General features: G+C 49.1%; 1 protein-coding gene across 15 annotated transcripts in view; it reads left to right on the top strand.

The window, feature by feature from the left end:
• Positions 1 to 20,214, top strand: part of AP2B1 (adaptor related protein complex 2 subunit beta 1) — a 77,869-nt gene that overhangs the window by 48,059 nt on the left and 9,596 nt on the right. For all 15 annotated transcript variants that reach the window (XR_009820090.1, XR_009820089.1, XR_009820094.1 and 12 more), the window contains 5 exons: positions 582 to 728; positions 1,974 to 2,119; positions 4,565 to 4,694; positions 12,939 to 13,023; positions 13,756 to 13,842. Coding sequence is in view for 9 of the 15 variants with exons in the window: in XM_062012013.1 (XP_061867997.1) it covers positions 582 to 728; positions 1,974 to 2,119; positions 4,565 to 4,694; positions 12,939 to 13,023; positions 13,756 to 13,842 (595 nt within the window). In the remaining 6 variants the exon portion in view is untranslated. The remainder of the gene's footprint in view (positions 1 to 581; positions 729 to 1,973; positions 2,120 to 4,564; positions 4,695 to 12,938; positions 13,024 to 13,755; positions 13,843 to 20,214) is intronic.

Here is a 20,214-nt window from a genome sequence, read left to right on the forward strand (position 1 = left end):
TACTGCAGGTTTGGTGCCCTCATTTAAGTCCTCAGAGGGAAGGATTGCCCTTCTTGCAGAAGGGTTGTCCTCTGGCACACAGACAAGTAGTTCTGCTTCATGTAATGAACCTTTTGGAGCAACAGTGCTGAGAATGCAGAGCTCAGGCTTTGGGTGGGAGTGCACAATACAGTCATGACTCCTTTGCTGTCTCTGGGTATGCAAAATCTTGCAGATTCCTGAGACTGTCATAGTTGGGGGAAGATTTAAAGCATTTTTCCTTCTCCCTGGGTTTATGTAGGGTAGCTCCACAAAGCATATTGTCTTTATGAGGAAAGATTGCTCTAGAGTGGGAATAGATAACTGGAGCTGTAAAAAACTATGTGAAAGCTATTGCATGGCTGAGGTGACAGGCAGGTGTAGGGATTAGTTGCCAAGAGCTTTGGAATTCAGATGCATTATTTAGCACTATTGATAGTTCAGCAGGGAAGCTGCAAATAGCTTTGAAATATTCAGGCTGTTGCCCAAGTTCATGCTTTACTTCATGAGTGGTATTCTTCACGTGTGATGTTAACTGGTGCCTCTTCTTTCTAACCCTCCAGGTGGGGCAGACCTACATTCCCTCCTCTGTGCCAGCCACCTTTGCCCCTTCACCCACCCCTGCAGTGGTGAGCAGTGGACTCAATGATCTCTTCGAGCTCTCATCTGGTATAGGCATGGCTCCTGGAGGATATGTGGCTCCAAAGTCTGTACGTAAGGAAGAAGAACATCTGTGGTGTGTTGCCTTCCCTTAGGCTACAATAAGTCTGAGATTACTCACTTATCCCCTTTATTGTGGGTCTCTGGTACTACTGGGTCAGCATAATTCAACTCAGTCCCATTAAGGACACCCTGGGTTTTACCCAAGCAAGGGATCAGCGTGTTGGAGACCACGTTAGCTGTTAGTTACAGACTTCTGGGGGCTTTTAGCAGTTCCCTCATGTGCATGTAACAACATTACCCTAAGAATGGCTTATAGAAGAAATGGAAACTTCAGTTTTGTCAGAGCAGCTTTCCTGGAGTCACACAAGCTTCCCCACATTGAGGGCAGGACACAACTTTCATAGCAGATTCATTCCTTTGGAGGAATCTAATGTGGCAGCAAAGATAAAATGAGGTGATTGGGATGAGCATGCTGCAGTGTAATGCAGATAAATGCTCTGTTAGACCAGAGATCACAGATGAGCTGACTGGAGCATCCTCAAGAGATACACAACATGGTTGTGGTAACAGGCTGGGCAGCAGCCACAGGGAGCTCAGGGTTAGCCTGCAAGCCTGAAAGGGATAAACAAAAAGTAGCACTGTCTTTGAGTGGTTGAGTAAACTGAAGTCATCCTGTGAAATCCAGGATCTGAGGTTCTGCAAAGCATGCTCATAGCTTTTGGTCCCTGACTCTTTGCAGGTATTATACCACAGATAAGCCCAAGTACAGAAGAAACCAGTAACTTTGAGCTAAGAAGTACTTCCTTTTGTACCACTCAAATCTGAGTGGGGATTTTTCCCACAAAGACAAAGTGATTTGGGAATCCAGAACCTGAGCAGCTAATAGGACCAGCCCTGTGATTTTATTTGGTTCAGACTTCAGTGTTGTCCTGCCTCTAACAGCCCAACAGGTCCTTGGAGAAGCCCATCCATCAGCACACTCACTAAGTCTCACATTAGTGAGATGGACACAGGCTTTCACTGTTTCCTTTGCACCCTCATGCTATCTGTAGTGTATTTCCATTCTTATGTGAGTGCTGTGAACACTTATTAGGAGCAGCAAGCTTCTTCCTCATTGGTGCCCTTGATCATTTCAACACCTCATGTCACATCTTCCCTGTAGTGTTTCTTTAGCATTTGTGGGCCAGTGTAGCTGGGTCTCTGGACTCAGAACTTCTCTGTTTGGCAAACTGTCCTTGTTTGTTATCTTCAGGCCAGGCTTTTCATGCTGAATGACATCTCTTGTGTTCAAGGTTTGGTTGCCTGCAGTGAAAGCTAAAGGCTTGGAGATCTCAGGCACGTTCAGTCACAGGCAGGGACACATCTACATGGAGATGAACTTCACCAATAAGGCTTTGCAACACATGACTGACTTTGCCATTCAGTTCAACAAGAACAGGTAAGAAATCAATACACTTGGTCTACTATTTTGACAAAGATAGTTTGTGTTTACACTGCTAGAGATAGGGAGGACTTCTGGGCAGGTTTATAATGCAGTCATGGAAAGAGCTGGAGGATAGAGCCTGAACTCTCCATCATGCCACAGTTGTGTGAAAGGGATGAAGATGTCTGTGAGGAAACAGGCAGCAGAGTCCCATCATGCTGCCAGCTCTGAAACAGCATCTGCCCCATTTAATCTCTGCAGAGTTTTAAAGCAGCCTCATGAGTTCTTAGGCAGGTTAGTGGTTTTATAGCCAGTAAGTGCCCTGAGGAAAGGCAGAACATAAACAGGCAAGCGTTTGAGCTGCACAAGTAACAATCTGTAACAGCTCTACCACCTGACTTAATTGCTGTACTGCCTCTCAGGCTGTCTGGAAGTACAGATCTCATTAATAATGCTATTTGTCAATGAAGAAGGTGCAAGTTAAGAGCCTATGGCACATGTTTTCCCTGTCATTGGCAGCAGAACGGTTTTGTCAGGAGGAGCATGTTCAGAGCATACAGATTGTTCTCAGAACACATCCCAGCCAAAAGACATGACATGGCAGGACAGCCACAAAGTCTTCCCACAAATACCCTTCCCAGTCAGAGCTTGTCACTTGATTTGCTGTATGTTGTCTTGAGCAGCAAGGACCAGGCTAGTTCTTACCAGGAGTGCAAAGAATATCTTGGGGCTGAAATGTTCCCTGTACTCCTTCACACCCCTTCACTGGAGAAGGGTTCTTTATACTAAAGATCCACTGGAAACATCTCTTCAGTATCACTGTCAGCTTTGCAAATGGGGGATTTCTTGGGACAAATAATATTTACTTACAAAAGACATTATGCTAAGTAAGTGCCAGTAAATGTTCTCCCTGGGCTGCTGTGTTTTCTGGAGAGTTTTGCTAAGCTGCTGTATGCAAATGTTTCATGCACATTGATCTGAAAAGAGGCTGGTTTGCCTATCATTTCCTTTTCTTTCCCATCCATCAAGCTGTGTCCTAGCCACACCTACATGGTACTTCTCAAGCACGTAAGAAGTTAGTTCTGTACAGTAAACCAGCAGTTTCTCCCTTTGCACATGCTCCATGTGCAATCTACTACTCTTCACACTCCTGCAAACATTCTCCTGTCACTGCTTTACACTGTGGCTGGTGCAGTGGAAAGAGCTGCAGTGGGCTGGCTCTTTAGGTTTAAATATTAAGGTTTGTGATTGGGAAGCTTCTGTTGCTTTTCCCATTCCTGCTGCTGCTTAATCACATTCACTGCAGTCTTGGGATAAAGCATTAACAACAAAATAAAAGCAAGCTAGAGCTCCAGTGTGCTGTAATGTCACAGCTGCTCAGGGGCAAAATGCAGCTCTGGTTTCCCTCTGAGCCTTAGGGAAAACACTAGGGCTTATGTCCCCCAAGGTGAAATGGCTGCAGAAGGCAAATCACATGGCCAGGCCCTTGCTGAGAGTATTCTTATTTTGGCTCCCTAGAGCTGTAAAATGAGGAGAGCAAAGAATGGGGCAACTGCTGCTCTGTGAAAGAGTGACATACCCAGTACACCCGTGGCTGGCTCTGTGTAGAGACAGTACCAGGCTTATAGTGCATAAAATGAAAACACACACTTCTACATCTTTGTTCCTGTAAATGCTCTGTCACCTCTGAGCTAATGTGAGTTCTGCTCAAGAGAAACAGTCACAAGTGGACACCAAAACTGTGTCTTGTGCACCTGCACCTCCATCTGCTTTCGAACAGAAGCCAGTATAGAGCACAGAAGTGTTAAGTGTTAGCTGCTTTTCCTTTTCTCCACACTTAGTAGAGGAGCCTGTGGAATTAAATGCTTGTTGGACTGAACATTCCCTTTGCTATGGTGGTGTACATCCCCAGCTGAAGAAGCCTCAAACCAGGCAAGAGAGCCAGACGTTGTCATTTGGGACCAGACAGCTGGCTGCGTTGATTCATTTGTTCTACAGTGCTGTCACAAACCATGTACTACTCCTTGGCTATCTATTTGTTCTGTGTTGGCTCCAGTTCCTTCTCACATAGCTCCTAATGATATAACAGCCATGCAGAGTGTGATGCATCCTACTTACAGTGCTCTGCAGCTCTGTCTGAGAGAGCCAGAGGCCTGAGTCTGCTCCAGGTGCTGCTCCTCGCTGGGCAGGCTGCTGCTGAGCACGTAGACCAGTGCTGTGTGGGTAATGGAACAGTTCCCAGATACTGGCTCCCTAGGCAGGATGGTGCATGTTGTCAGTGAGACCAGCCTGATGGACTTTCCCTGCCTAAAGCACCTGCTTTTGAGCTGTGTTCCTCCTTTGGAGTAAGAGGTAGCTCGGGAGTAATGGGGAGATGAGCCAGCTTGTGCTTGGCTAAAGAGGAACAGATGTTGGGCAATGCTGTGCTGCTCTCATCACCTCTGCTTTTCTCTTGCACAGCTTTGGGGTCATCCCAAGTACCCCCCTGGCCATTCACACACCTCTGATGCCAAACCAAAGTATTGATGTCTCGCTGCCCCTCAACACTCTAGGACCAGTCATGAAAATGGAGCCTCTGAACAACCTCCAGGTAAGGATTGTCTCATTCTGGTGAAGATCAGGAGGTGCTCAGCTCAGTTTGTTTGGCCCAACACAATGTGGTAAGACTCTAATGACAAAATACCACGTGTATAGGGTAACCCTCACAGATCTGGCACATGAGTCTGGCCAAAACTACTTGCTGTTCCTTCTTCTAGTCTCTCCCAGAAGGGCTGAAGCAGAGACTACTTGAATTTTGTGACTTTTCAAGCACCTCAAACCCACTGCTTGCATCTGTGTAGATTAAGGTTTTTGTCTGCTCCAGTAACACCCTTCTGTAAACTGGGCACAGGGTTTGGTTGGGCTTATGGACTGAAGCTGGTCTGAGCAGAAGAAAGTGCATGTCTGTGGTGGAGCAGGCAGCAAGAACTGAGGCAATTAAAGGAACTGCAGAAAACGTGGCAGCTGCTGGGTGGTTCATGCTTCTGTAGTGCTCTTAACTTCCAGGGTGCTTTATAAAGGCATTGTCCTGCCCCAGGTAGCTTAATCCAAGGCAAAGGAGATGTGTTCCAAGAAAGGCAGAGCAGAAATGATGTAAGCAGCTAATGTTTCATTAACGAGGCTGTTGGTGGCTGTCAAGGACAGCATTCCCTAGAAGAGGCTTTGTATCAGATTGGGTTGCCAATCTGGTAAAGGCAGGACAGATCTAGGGAGATGTTCCACTGTGGTTTGGACCAGAGGTTGTCTCCATCAGTCCTGGAGTGCCTCAGGGCCACTGGTCTCATCAGGCAGACAGTTCTCCCTGGAGGGAGGCTCTTCCCCACTGCTGCCACATGGAGCTCAGTGAATGACTCTTGCCTCTGCTCTGTGTAGCTGGGCCCTCCAAGATGGTTTTTTCAGCAGCCCAAGGTTGCAGTTAACTTGCACTGTAGCTTGCACTTGCCTCAGTCTCCAGGAGCTGGAACTAAGTTGGGTTCCTCCAGCGTAGCAGCCCATGGAGGGGAATATTTTGAAGCAGCTCATTCTCTTTTTAGATGAAGAGAATGCAATGGAAGTTACTATTTATTCTGCCTGAGCAACTGTTTTTTCCCTTCTTTTGACTTCCATTCTGAGGCTTATGACTTATTGATGAGTCTTTGGGCAAACAGCTCAAAATAGCTTCTCTGGCACTCAAACGAGCAGTCCCACAGCAGCACCCAGCTCAGTCACGCGAGGGGGAGTGCGGGCAGGCTCCGAATTGCATGTGCTCCTCTCCCATGGAGGCCTCTCCCAGCTCCCCTCTGCACCCAGATCATGAGGGTGAGGTGGCAGCACTGCATTTGGGTCAGCTGTGGGAAAATGTAGCCCCTGCTCTGAAGGAAACTGGGAGGTGTCTGGGAGGTGAGGGTGCTGATCTGCTTCCGTAACACCGAGGACTCAGCGAGTCATTCTCCACTTGCTGCTTCCTTTGATCAGGGAGGAAGTGAAGTATTTGGGTTATTCAGTCTCTAAAGGCATCAGAACACAGTTTGTTTCTTGTAGCATCTTCTGCTAGAACAAAGCAAAGAGAAAACATGTGAGGTAAACCTCCAGCTACCTTCTATTGAGACAGCAGAGCATTCATTAGTGCCAGACTTGGTTGCTAATTTGCTGGCTCTCTCATTGCCATAGAAGTTGGCTGCCCTTTCACAATTGGGGAAGCTGCCATATGGAGTAATAGTATATTTCTCTGCAAAGAGTTGAATCATGATAGCAGATGCCAAGATAAAAAGAGCACTCCCCTTACTTTTCTGACAGCAGTGGGTTTGATGGAGATCTGTCATTGCCCCGACAGCCGAGGCTCTGGTGCTGTTTTGTGAGTTCATGTAGAAATGATCTGTCTTGAAACATTCAGAAATGGTTTTGGTGACCTACTTAGGGAACAATTTATAGCATAATATAGGAGTAAGGAATACAAATGTTCCTGTATTCATTCAAGAACCAAAACACTCATCAAGTTGAATTTGCTCAATGTGGTTTTTGTGAGGTGGGAAAGATGGAAGCAGATGCAGGGCTGGTTGGAACCTCACACCTTACATCCATCTCCTGTTCTGGGGGTTTAGTAACAGAAATAAGTCCTGCAGTAACCAAACTGATAGCTTTCAACTTTTTGTCATGTTAATTAGGAACTTCAAAGATTAGTTGTACATTCCTCAGGCAACTATTTCAGAAGTGATGAATTGAAAGCTTGTTCAGGTTATTTTTATTACCATGTCTAATCTTTCACCCAGCACAGCTGGTTTCATCCTAACACTTGTAATCACTGAAAGAAACAAAAATGTTTGACAAGTTAACCAAAAAAGCCATTTTTACCAGAAGATGAGGAAGACTGAAATATGTTCAGAGGCTTACTTAGGTAAAATGTAACCAAAGGGTTTGTCAGTCACCTTGCATCTTCTGGTAATGAATACCAGGCTTCTTCCTCTCATCCCAAAGTAGAGAGAGCCATTTTCTTCACTTGTTGACTCAGATTCAACCCCCCAGTCAAGCATTGATTCATTCAAAGGGTAAAGCCCAAGTTAGACTAGATAGAACACTGCAGGGCTGAAGGAACTCCAGTCCCTGCCCTCTGGTTTGTCCTTTATCACTTATCACAGGTTCAAAAGCTGCTGTCACAGGCTGTTGGAGTGTGCCTGTTGCTAAAGTAAATCTGGTGTAGGAGTTTGTGCACTGCTGACTTCTGCTGGGGGACACTTGCAGTGCCTTGGCAGCGTTTTGGACTGGTACTAGTGCAGAACATGGCACTAGTAGGTGATGACAAACTCTTGCCCAGAGACCGTGCTGAGCTTCATGAGTATTTGATAGCCCTGTCTCACTTGCCAGCCAGGGAGATGGCTCTAGTAGTTGTACAGGCCTGCTTGGGTCTTGAGGTTGCCTTTTCACAGCCAAAGCAGTGATAGCCCTCTGATGACTTGGAGCTATTAGGGTCACAGCTAGTGGAAGAGATGGGGTGAGTGAGGCACCTTTGCCACCATGTATGTGAGACCTTCAGCTTTCAGAGAGGAAGATGGGCTCTGAGACATGGATTTGTGTTGGTAAGGAATATTGACTCTTTGCAGATACTTCTTCAAGTCACATTTGGAATAAGCTGAGTGTCTGTGCTCAGGAGAAACACTGTTCTTAATAAATGGCTTTTCAAGGGCTGTGAGATGCTGTGAAATCAGAACACACAATTTGTTCATTTGGGTGCGTGAGAGTTGCTCCCCTAAAGCTGGGGATGGGTGAAGTGGAGCCAGCCTGCTGTGAGAGTTTTGGAGCTCAGGCCTGGCCTGTTGTGACAGGAATGCTGTGATCTCTTCTGTGGGATGGTGACTACTTGCAGGAAATGAAACAATCAAAAACAAGCAGCAAGGACTACCAGAGCAGTAGCGAGTCTGCCTGAGCCTGGAGCACTGCCATTCTCTTGGGAGCCACATTCCAAATAGGCAATCAGTGTGTTGCATTCCCCAGTGTTACCTGCTGTCAACTGCCACAGCTGTTTGTTGCAGCTACTGAGCATGCAACTGAAGGAAGCATAGCCTGTTCTCTAAAAGTGCCTGTAAAGTCATCTGCCACCTGCATGTCTTCCTGCAAAGTGACACTTGGAAACACAGACCTCACAGAGTGAGGTGCAGAACACTTTTGCTTGTTCCAATGAGTTTGGCAAAACATTGCTGTAAAGGCAGATGATGGTTCAACTTCTTCATGGAGAGGAGATCTGCCTTGCACTGGATCATACTTACCCTGCCATGCTCACTCCTGCTGCAGCCCATCACCTGTGCTCCTCCACTCTCCAGTGTCCCGTTTGCCAACTGTTGGAGCTCTCATTCATCAGAAGTGATCATGTACCTCAGGTCACAAATGCAGAGCTCTGGGTACTTGGAAACAGATTTCACACGTTGAACTCTCCATAAAAACAAGGCTGAGAATCAGCATGAGCAGCAAGTCCAGCCAGCAGATGTTCTCCCTCCAGAGCCTGCTTGATAAATGGCACAGTGTCGACCTGGTGTGTGAGCTGTGTGAAAATGACTGGACCAACCAGCACAGCCCTGGCTGCTGAGATGTGGAAGGTGCTGTCTTGGATTTGTTGCCTAGGTTATTTTTTGTTATCAGCTTCTGTTAGAGAGGGTCTTATTCCAGCAAAGAGCAGAACCCTCCTGGGAGCTCCCTGAACGAAGGACTCAGATCACAGCTTGGCATCTGTGGCCGGTTCCTAGCTGAGCTGCAGAAGCTGCTGGCTCACTGAGGAAGGGCAGGCCTGCCACATGGCACAGCACATTGCATCAGATGCGTGCTTTGAACTCCAAGTACAGCCAGGCACACGTGAGAGCAGAACCCTCCTGGTAACTGCCTGTTCCTTGGCCAGGGATGCCAGCAGCGTGTCAGACACGGCACCCAAAACGAAGCAAAGTAGCTGTCGCTCCCTGAGGGCATCTGACATCCAGAACAGCAGTCTGCCACAGAACAAACCATGACCTTGTGCTTGGCAGAGGTAAAATAGACTCTGCAGAGGAGAGTTCTTCTCACCTTAACAGTTTGGCTGTTACCAGGCTCTAAAGCAACACCCAAGTTGAAGTAAATCCTTAATTTAGTGGAGGTGCTAATGGGATTCCAAGTGGGTATGTTGTGTACTTGCTGCTGATGGAAAGCATCTGTGTTGCTTTCAGCCTTGACTTTGAAAGTCAGTTCTTGTGCTCAAGTCTGGGATTTAAAGCATCAGAAAGCTGCATTATTGAAGGAAATCACTCAGCATTGTTCTTATGAGGTACCACTGCCCCAGAATAACCACAGCTTGCCTGTCAGAGCCTTTCACCACAAGGAAGGACATCAAAAGGCTGCTTTTGCTGCGAGGTGAGCAAATATGTTCCAGGGGTTATTACTAGAGGTGCTGCTTCCTCCAGTGAGGTCATGAAGAAGGCACAAGTGGGATACCTGTGCCAGTTTTTAGTGGGCTCATTCCTTTTCAGCTCTGAAGCATCACTTGGAACCTTGACACCTTTTGAGTTTCTCCCCTGGGAGCTGTGTACGTTGTTTGACTAAATCCACGTGGTAGCACCATTATGATTCTTTTTGGCTCCTCCTTTCAAACTGATTGTAGGTGGAAAGCCATTTTTATTTAAAATGCCTCTGTTTCAAATGTCTGAACCTGAAGGTCTTGTTAAAGATTTAATAGCTCATGTCCAAGCTGGCAAGTTAAAGCTGCAGAGCCACAGGCAAAGTTAGTCTGGGCTGGAGGATTTACTGAATGCTAAGTGGAGGGTGCCTTTCAAGCATGTCAAACCTGGAGAAATTGCTCAGCTAGTGGTATCACTTTAGATGCCATTGATGTCTCAGGCTGATGTTCCCACCTGAAAAGCACTGGAGGTTTTTTGGCAAGTCACTGTGAGCAGCTGCCCAGGTTCTCCAGACGCTGCTGCTCTCTGCCTGCCGTTGTTTCTGTAGCCTGTCATCTGGCTTTGGATGCTCCTGATGGTGGTGGTGCAGAGCTTGGAGCATGACTTGGGAAAGCTGTTACCAGCTGGCAGGACATCTAAGCCTTTTCTTGGTGTGAGTTTCCCCATCCAGGTGTCTGCAGGTGGCTTTTTGTGGGCCAGGTCTCAGGGACCATGGTGCTAGCAGTGCTGACCTGGCTGCTCAGGGGAAGCGGATGGTGTTGCATGATGAAGTCTTGAAAAAGCTTACCAGTCTTGTCCTAGTGCTACAGGTTCAAGGAGAATGTAGCTTTTGCCTTCCCTGTTTGCAGGGATTATTTGTAACAGCTGTTTTCTGCATAGTTATGGGTAGTTGCAAGGTGACACGTGGTGCAGCCAATGGTGCAGCCTGGGAGGAAGGCTGGCATGGGGCTCACTCTTCTTTGGGAAGAAATTGGACTTCAGAGCATTTTAATTGGGTAGCTCTCCAGTGTATAGCCAAAGCAGCTTACTCAGTGTGTTTCTGCAGAGTTGAGAAGCAGGTCAGCAGATACCTTTTTATAGCAGCCTTAGAACTGCAGGGACAGGGTTAGCATATTAATTTGGAGTGTGCCTCTAGAACCGTGACTGGAGAGGAGGCACTGCTTCCCAGCCCCTCTTGTAAGAAACCACTGTTGTATGGCAACAACAATTAACTGTAAAAGCTAAGTAATCTCTCTTGTTCTAAAGCAAGGCAATTAATCATTAAATCAGGGTTGGAAAAGATCTTGGGTCACGCAGTGTAGTCCCTGCTATGCTTTGTTGTTGTGCTACAGTTCCTCTTATTGAGAGCGTTGTCAAGGCTGATACACCAAGAATTGGAGCTTCTGTCTTCCTCAGGAGAATTTTGTGCTGCTTAATAATTCTCACTATCAAGTTTGCACAGACATATGGCCTAAATTTCCCCTCTTCTGGCTCGTCTCCATGACTTACATCCAGGCACAGCATCCGGAACGGCTACACTGCTGTCCCTTCCCCAGCTCTCCCCTCCCAGACTCAGAGGTGCCTTTTTTTGGCTACTCACACAGCCTCTTCAATCACATTTTGCAGAGGTGAATCACTGAAGTCCATCCACCAATCTGCATTTACCCCTCTGGCTTTGGTGCCTCTAGCTCAGACACCAGACACTCCAACTCGAGGAGTGTGACGCCAGAGTCGACGCAGGGACCAGCTCCCTGCTCCACAGGACCATTGCCCTGGCTTTTTTCTCTCTGTCTAGGTTGCATCATCATTGACATGGTTTTAGTGGGTTTTAAAGTAATCCCTTCCCAAGCTGGTTTGCACTGTGGGAATTAAATATAAGCTGCTACCTTCAGTGATGGCTGAGAATAGAAACCAGGCAGACTGTCACATCTACCCTTCTGTTCTCTGCACTGCTGGGACCTTCCAGGTTGCTGGAGGGGTTTGGGAGCTTGATCTCCTACCACTTGACCTCTGGCTTGCATGCATGTCTAATCAGCTGACCTGTGTTTGAGTTCTCTGGTTTTATTCCCCTCCCATGTCCATCCACAGCTGTTCTTACTGACACTTGGGGATGTCTTTCTAAACCTGGCACTATGGGACAGTCGCTTTTTCTCAGCAGGACACTAACACGTGTAATTGTCAGCGTGGATGGAATTTGTCTTGGCATAAATCTTTGTAGCAGCACATTGATTTCTTTGGCTCAGCATTTAGCATGCTCTGGTTTGTGTTTCAGCTGGGTGACAAATTGGAGAACTCATTCTGGGATTTTTCAAAGGAAGTAGGAGCTCAAATGGCTCCTGAAATTCGGGGCTCCACACATGACCTCAGTCCTGAGTCTCTTACAGGCTACATTTCCTTCATTGCAAGCAATGGCAGGTGCCTGCTGGACTGTACTCCCCTGACAGCTTATCACTGTGCAGGATGATGTGAGGAGAGTGTGAAAGGCATAGAAATAAAGCCCAGAGCTACCTTTTTCTCTGCTATATTATGACAGTGCACTTTCTCAGGCCTCCAGTTTGCTCCTGCTGTACCATCAGCTCACAGCCTGGGGAAAACTAAAGGGGAGGTTGCTCCCTGTGTTAGCAGAGATTAGTGGCAAGCATGTGTGATAAAAGGCAATCCAGTGCATCTCCCTGGCTGGCAGAGTTTAATGACAGTGGGAATTAAGTCTTTTGTCAAGTGATCTTTTCTAACCTGCCCCAATTGCTCTGTGGCAGGGCTCTCTTCTTCCAGGAATCAACACTCAGCGTGTGTGTGCTGTGTAGCTTTCACTGAGGTAAAGGCAGGAGGCTTGGGAGGTGGTGCAGGGAAGGTGCAGGCAACAGACCTGCTTCAGGCTTTCTAGCAAGTGTCTGGGCTGAGGCAGGGACTAATCAAGGAGGTGAAAAATGAAGAAATGGGAGTGAAAATAAAAAACACCCAGGGTTTCAGAGGTGGGGAGTTAGAGGAGTGAGATAACAGAGGGCTGATGAGGAAGCACATGTGCTCTGACAGGCATGGTAGTGCAGCCCAGAGGTGTGAATGTACCTTGGAGGTAGGAGAAGTGAGGGGAGGGAGAGGCTAAACAAGAGCAGAAGAGAGCAAAGATGCTGGCTGTGACCCCATCCCTGCCATCAGCTCTGAAGCAGCATGGTGAGACCCTCACAGATGACTGAACAGCTTTCAGTGCAAATGGAAGGAGCACAGAGAGGTAAGAATAATCCTGGTCTGAAACTACCCAGAGGCTCAGTAACATCTCTCCAGATGATCTCACTTCAGAGCTGGCCTCTGCTCAGAGAGAGGACTCCAGGGTGTGAGCACAGGTGATGAGTCTGCATGAAATCTTGGGACCCCTTTGCCTTTCCAGCTGAGGGAGATGCTTTAACCCCCTGTTTCTTCTCTAACAGGTGGCTGTGAAAAACAACATTGATGTCTTTTACTTCAGCTGCCTGATTCCTCTCAACGTGCTTTTCGTAGAGGATGGCAAAATGGGTGAGTGCTTTCAAGTCTGTGCCCAGCCTGTCTCAGCCACACTCTGCTGCAGTTCCCAGCTGGGTGCAGTTATCCCCTGGCTGAGATTGACATGTGCTTGGCCATGACCTTCAAGCCACTCCAGTGTGTCTCAGCAACCTGAATTGATCTGCTTTAGTAGGCTGTCCCTGTTGTCCTGCAGTGTTAACGTTAGTTACCAGAAGCCAAGTCCTCTCCTCTGATACTTTCTGCCAGAGGTGGATCTGTTTTCTTTGAGGCTGATTCTTTGCATGTTTGGTTTGGGTTTTCTGGAGGCTTTGCTTCACTCAGATGGGTCTAGGATTTGCCTCTCTGCCACTGTCACTGTAATTCATGTATTCCTGGCCACCTGTATTAAGTTGTTGTTTGAACTGGCTGGGGATTTGCTTGGGAAGTTGCTTGAAAAGCAGCTTTTGCAAAGGTAATCCTGAACATGTGGATCTCCTTCCTTCCTTGTCACATCCTGCCTGTTCCTGACTTGTACACAGCTTGTGTGGTAAAGACTGTCTCTGGTTTGGCAGGTTCCATCAGAGCTTTGCTGCTCTTACAGTGAGACTGAGGTTGTTACACAGGCAAATTCTGGATCTGTTCACACAGGGCAAAATGTGACCAAACAATCTGTGGTGTGTCTGCCCCCTCACATGCTGCAGGGAGGTAATTAATGCCCCAGTCCTGTGGTGAGCCAGGAGTGCTGATGCTCTTTCTCCTTTCCAGAGCGCCAGGTCTTCCTTGCAACATGGAAAGATATTCCAAATGAAAACGAGCTTCAGTTCCAGATTAAAGACTGTCACCTCAATGCTGGTGAGTAGCTTCATTCAGCCACTCTGAGAGCACTTTTGATGTAATGGCCACTGATCATCTTTGTAACAACATTGTGGCTAATGGGTACGGGGATCCTGGGGCTCGTTTCAGTCAAGAGCTTTAGCTGCATCCCCATAAAAGCATCTCTGAAATCCCAGATACTGGGTTCTGCCTGTTTCTTCCTTTTGTTCTGGACCTTATAGCCTTGTTTCCCTTTTATACTTTGCCTCTCTGCAAAGCTGCTCTTTGAAATAGTGGTGGATGTGTTGTTGGGGCTGTTCAGCAACCCTGTCCTGCTGCTGTGCCTTTCAGGCAGGGGGTTCCAGCCCTGACTTTCACCTGCTGCATAATCCTGGGCCACTCAACTTCACCTTTCAGCATCAGCTTTCCTCTTTCTGTTGTGAAAGAGTAACCCCATGTACACTATGCAATGTTTTGGTATCTGTGGAGGACAGGCCATGTGAGAAGGGGTTTGGCCTGCTGTTGTTGGCTGGTTACTGATGTGCTTTGATCATCCTCTGCCCCATTCAGTTCTGTGGTCAGCTCTCTACTTGCCTCTGTGAGCATCCTACTTGTGTGTATGACCTTACTACTGCTGAAGGATGAGAGAGGGTAAAAAAAAAGTGGAATGGGGCCAACATGAGCAGCTTTGCTCCTGTTCAAGAGGTTCTGGACAGGAGCCAAGTGATTGTACCAAAAGCTGCCGTGGTTCAGAGAGGAGAAGCGTCCCTCTCGCTTACAGACCCTGTAACCTTCCCATTGCTGGTGTCTGCTCTTACACAATGGCTCTCTTTGTACTCATAATTGTTACTATTTTGGAATATAAAAGATGGAGCACACAAGAGGGGAAAATATAGCAGCTGTTGGACCTTATGACTTGATTTCAGTGTGGGGGTTTCAAATGGGAACAACCTCTGCACCTCCCCCAGCGCTCCCGTTGCTCCCAGCTGAGCTTGGCACAGCCTCTCCTGCTGCACTGCAGGGCTGCTGCCAGCAATGCCCTCTGCCCCAGCTGCACCAGCCAGGAACACTGGTAACCTCTCATACTTGGTGCTGGATAGCAGAGGATGGAGATGGGGGTGTGTGGCTGGGAAGATGAGCATTGTCAGTCCTGCAGAGTGGCTTTTCTGTTAGAAAACGGGGAGTGATGGGCAGTGCTCCCCGTTCAGAGAGGATTTGCCAGCTCAGCACCAGGCTGCTTGCCCAGGCCTGCCTGGGTTGGTGATAAATACAGTACTAGTTCAGAGGGAGAGCACAGGAATGCTGGGTGGTTGCTCTGCACTGGTAGCCACAGCCATTGCCAGGCCTCAGGTAGGGGGAGGCTTGTGTCATGCCTCAGGGAGAGCCCTGGATGCAATGCCTCTGCCAGTGCTTGGGGGTGTGCAGGAGCTGACAGCCTCTTTGGCTTCTGTGTGGGAGAAAGTGGGTCATGTCTCATAAACAGCTTTCAAACACTTCCATCCCTTGGAGCTTCTGTTTTGCTGTTTCCACTGCTGACGCTTCCTCTCTCTTGTGACCACAGCAGGAATCACTGGGCTTGGGCACAGAGCAGGCCAGTAGCTTGCAGGAGGGAGAGCTAGGGAAAACCTTGTGTGCTTCTCTTAGTCCCTTGTATTTTAACTACCTGACTCAGTCTGCTGCTCACCTTGATTCCATTTGAGCATTAACCTCCTCTGGCATCAAGCCTTGTCTGAATCAGCCAGACCCCAAAGCCCAGGTGAGGCTGAGCTTCCAGCATGCTCAGGGATGAAGATTTCTCACAGCATGATGAGTGGCTGCACACCAGGGCAGAGGTGAAATAAGCTGCATGAGCTCTGAATCCATCTTGCTGCTACTTTGCACCAGAGCAAGGGTGTGTGTCTGACCATGTGCCACAGCAGGGCAAGAGTCTTTCAACATTCACAGCCTTGATCATTTCAGTCCATTGAAAACAGCCTTGGTCTAAGACATCTTTCTCCAGGAATTACAACTCTGGGTGTAAAATCTTCAGCAACTTGATAATTCTGGAGAAAAGACTGGTTCATATTCAAAAGACTCTCTTACAGCAGATGCCTAACCAGGGTAAAGCTCTTGGAGTTGTGTTGTTCACCCATGAAATAGCTCTGCATGCAGCTCTCAGGTCTCTGCAGAGCATCAGGTGCACAAGGGCTGTCGGGGCAGAGCTGTGCAGAGCAAAGTCTGCAGATTCCTACAGCTCCTAATTAAAACTGAAGAGGTGTTGGGTTTTTTGCAACCCTCCAGAAAAGCTTCTAAGCCCTGCTGGCTCCTCAGAGGTGTGCAGCCACTGTGTGTGTCCTTCTCCCTCTCCTCACTTCTGCTGAAGTCATTCATGCCTGGAGTGAGCCCACCCACTTGGTGGCAGGTTGAGGCTGGGGGATGCTCCACACCATTCATGCTTCTCCTCTCTAATCCATTCCAGCCCAGTGACGCCAATTTAGCTGTGAGCTAAAAATACTCGTGTGCTCTCAGCTGCTGTGCCCTGATCCTCAGCACCAGCAGCCACTTCAGGGAGCAGGCAGCAGGACCAGAGCGTGCTGAGCAGCATGGCTGTGCTGCAGGGCAGGTCACAAGCGTGGGCTCTGCACCTTCCTCTCCCAGCTGCACAGAGCCTTCACCTTCTGAGTGCTCAGATCTGCACTGTTTGTGCACTGCATGAGAATCCCAGACTGGTTAGGGTTGGAAAAGGCCCTGCAGAGCTCATCCAGCCCCTGCAGGCTCCCCTGGCTCAGGGGGCACAGGGACGTGTCCAGGTGGGGTTGGGAACCTCCTGAAGGGCCTCCACACCCTGCCTGGGCAGCCTGGGCCAGGGCTCCCTCACCTCAGCACCAAAGGACTTGCTCCTCCTGTTCCAATGGAACTTTGTCCTGGCACTGGAGACTATAGAAGAGTTCAGCCCCGTCCCCTTGACATCCACCTTTTAGTTACTTATAAGTGTTAGTGAGGTGCCCCCTCAGCCTTCTCCAGGTTGAGCAGCCCCAGGTCTCAAAGCCTTTCCTCACAAGAAAGATGCTCCAGTCCTTTGATCATCTTGGTGCCCCTCCCTGTGTATTTTTTGTTGCTCTTTGTGCAAGTTTAGCACATAGCTGTGAGAGCTGATCGTTCAGTAAATGCCACAACCCCTGCATGTGGCAGCCTTGGAACTGAACATCAACCAAGTGCCTCCCCAGGGGATCAGAGGCTGCAGATGTGTTTCACATTTGGATGCAGTTCTGGATGCTCAGAACCATTCAGGTGTTGCTGGAAGTGACTTGGGGATGTTTTCAGCTGTCAGAGTCGTGCCATTTGATCTCCTGGCAGCCAGTGCCCTCGGTAAATGCCACAAAGGTCTGAGGTGTCTGCTGGTTCCAGGTTGTGTCCTTTGTGAAACTCCCATTGTTGCCAGTTGATTGACTTGGCTGATTGAGTTTGGAAGTGAAGCTCTTAAGCTCTATGGGTAGAAGATCTTGGCATGTCCTTTGCTGTAGCCAGAAGGAAAGGGGCTGTTGAGAACTGTGTTGCTTCAGTGCAAGGGAGGAGACGGTGTCCAGTTGTTCTTCCCTGTGTGCCTGTGGTTCCAGGTGTGCTGTTACTTGTTGGACTGAAGTAGGGTAAAGAATTCTGTTTAAAAAGAAAAAGCAAAAGAAAACAAAGTAAAAAGAACCCCCCCAAAAAGCTCCCCAACCAAACCAAGCCTGGAGGATGGGCTGCTGGCAGAGGCTTCTCTGGCCGTGGGGATGGAGGAGTCTTTCAGCATCCTTATGTTGTGCTTCCAGAGGGTTTTGAGAGTAATCCCTGAGGCAAAGAAAGAGCCCTGCAGAAAGTTGCTTGGCAAGGTCAGCTGCAGCCTGAGCTGTCTTGCAGATGGATGTGTGTGGCTCTGCTTTGTGCTCAGCCCTGCTCCTGCCTGCGCTGGGCAGCAACGGGGCTGTCGCTGGGAAGGCAGCAGCTCTGTTCAGAGCTGGGCTCAGCTCTCTGCTCCCAGCAACTCTCTGCCTTTTTGAATTCCTTTCTTTTAAAAGGCTCTGCTGTCACATGGCATTAGTGGTCCTGCCTTCAGCCAGGCACAGCCTGGCACCGTTGCTTAGCAACTCTGCCCGAGCTCCACAATCCTGACACTGGGAAGCACGGGAGGGATGGGAGATGCTACCTGGGGGGAGAGGGAGTAGAGTCTCACCAGTGCCCACATGTGTGCTGAGAGAGGGGGCAGGAGGAGTCAGGCAAGGCAAGCATCAGTGCTGCAGCCTGCTCAGGGTTGCTCTGGGTGTTTGGCTGTGTTTTGGTTGAGTTTCTTGCACTCTTTGAAGGGTAACTGAGCTCAGACAGGATGGAAAACAAGCTTTCCTGGGACTTGCCCTTCCTCAGTTTCCCTTCCTGTACCCTCCCCTTCCCCCCAACCATGTCCCTGCTTGGAAATTTGCCCCCTCAGCAGAGGCAGTGGCTGTTAGCATTGCAAGAGGTGCCAGCACACAGTTGAAGACTTTGGCATGAGAGCAGGTGCCCTGCAGCCCCATCCCTGTCCCTGTCCCCCCAAAGTGCAACTCCTCTCCTCTGCTGCCAGCCTGCCTGATGGGATACCTGCCAAATTCCACCTTCTCCCTTGCAGCCTTGCTTCCAGCCCTGCACCCTCATCCCTGGGGGATGCCTCTGCTCTGGCAGCATCCCCTGATGCAGAGGGAGACTGCTGCTAGCACGTGTGGAGATGGCTGGAGATAGTCTTGAACCCCTGCCAGCAGTTCCACTTCCAGGATCCATGTCCAGAGGGGCTTCAGGCTGGTGAGGATTAACTGCAGCCTGTTAAAATTGGGCAAGCAAAACCACAATTAGGACCAACATCCCTCACAAACAAGGATGTGCTGTCTGGGCTTGTGGAACACGGTGCCTGTGCAGAGCTCTCCCTGCATGGAGGATGAGGGGATGGGAGTCTGGGCTTCATCCCTGCTGGGTGATGTGTCTGCCTGTGAGCAGGGGACTGCTCTGCATTGCCCATCTCCCTCATCTGGGTGAGTTTGTTGTGTAGAGGAGGAGTAGAAGTGGGAGGAGGAGACAGAGGGAATGAGAGTTTTTAAGCAAAGGATCTCATTAGTTACTTATATCTGCCAGTTTCCATAGTAACTGGGGAAGAGAGGAGACCTAAATCTGAGTGTGTCTGGGGAGCTGGATGCCTGAACCCTCCTCAACCTGCACATAGCTGCTCTGAAGCCTGAGGAGCAAAGGGGTTCAGCCCAGCCAAGGGTGTTTGTCTCCCCATGGAGCTGCTCTGGGGAAAGGCAATGGATCCAACTCAGTGCATGGGTTTGTGGAGCCCTTTCTCTCCTGCTTCTGCCAGGCTTTGGTGCATGAACAGACCATGCAGGGATGGGTTAGAGCTGCACAGTCACTTTGTGCCATTGTGTCCTGCTCCTCATGCTCCTTGAAATGGATCCCACATCCTCACTGTCTTGGCTTTGAGTGCAAATTGGTTTAAGGCCACTTCTCTCTCTTGCTTTCTGTCAGATGTGCTCAATCTGCTGATAATGGCCCAGCTCAGACAGGGACAGCCCTTTGCAGGCAGGTTCCCCAGCCCTGACTGAGAGCTTGAAGGAGCTGGATTTCTTGTTGGACAAGAGAAAAGAGAATTTGCCAGTGACCCTCTTCAGGTGTGGAGTCCTTCTCCCTCAGCCTTCCACCCTGAGGGTGAATGTGGCCCTCTCCTGGCATCCAGAGACTGAGGTTTGCTGTGTGCTGAGAAACCCCTTGGCACCCAGAGGCTGCTGCTTTGGGTCTTTGTGCTGCATGTGGCCTCTGTTCTGGTTTCCCTGTGAGCTCCCTTTGAAATCACACGTGCCATGGTTCCATCCATGCGGGTCTCCAGGTGAAATCACACATCTTGTGTGAGTGCTGAGGTCACACAGGGTGTTTAAGGTTGTGTCACAGCCCTGTGCTGCCCACACACACACATCTCTGGGTTCTTACCCTTTTAAGTGGTTGGCACTCCCTTGCAGGGCACTGGTTTGGCCACAAGTGTCTGTGTGGGAGGGGGAAGCAGGAGGCAGCTGCTGTGCTTGGGACCTCAGACCCAGAGCAAGCCTCAGGCAGGGATCTTGCTGCTTCCTCACCTTCATCTTCTGACCTCTGGCTGCTTCCAGGGTAGCCTGCCTGAGGCTTGCTGGGGGTTACAGAGAGCAGAGTCCTTACCTCTGAGCTGCTGACTCTCACCTTGGGAAGGGAGCAGTGGGCAGTAGGTGGAAGCCCTGCAAAGGGATCACAGCCTGAAAGGAATGATGTGGGCTCATGAAGCAAACTGGATGTTTTTTCCCCTCCTTGGCACATCTGCTCTGCCCAGGGACAGCTCAGGGGCAGAAGTCAGCGTTGCCTTGTGCATTTGCATCCTGGGAAGGGTCCTCTGGGCTCTCC

The sequence above is a fragment of the Colius striatus genome, chromosome 20 (genome assembly GCF_028858725.1).
Source record: "Colius striatus isolate bColStr4 chromosome 20, bColStr4.1.hap1, whole genome shotgun sequence".
Lineage (NCBI taxonomy): Eukaryota > Metazoa > Chordata > Aves > Coliiformes > Coliidae > Colius > Colius striatus.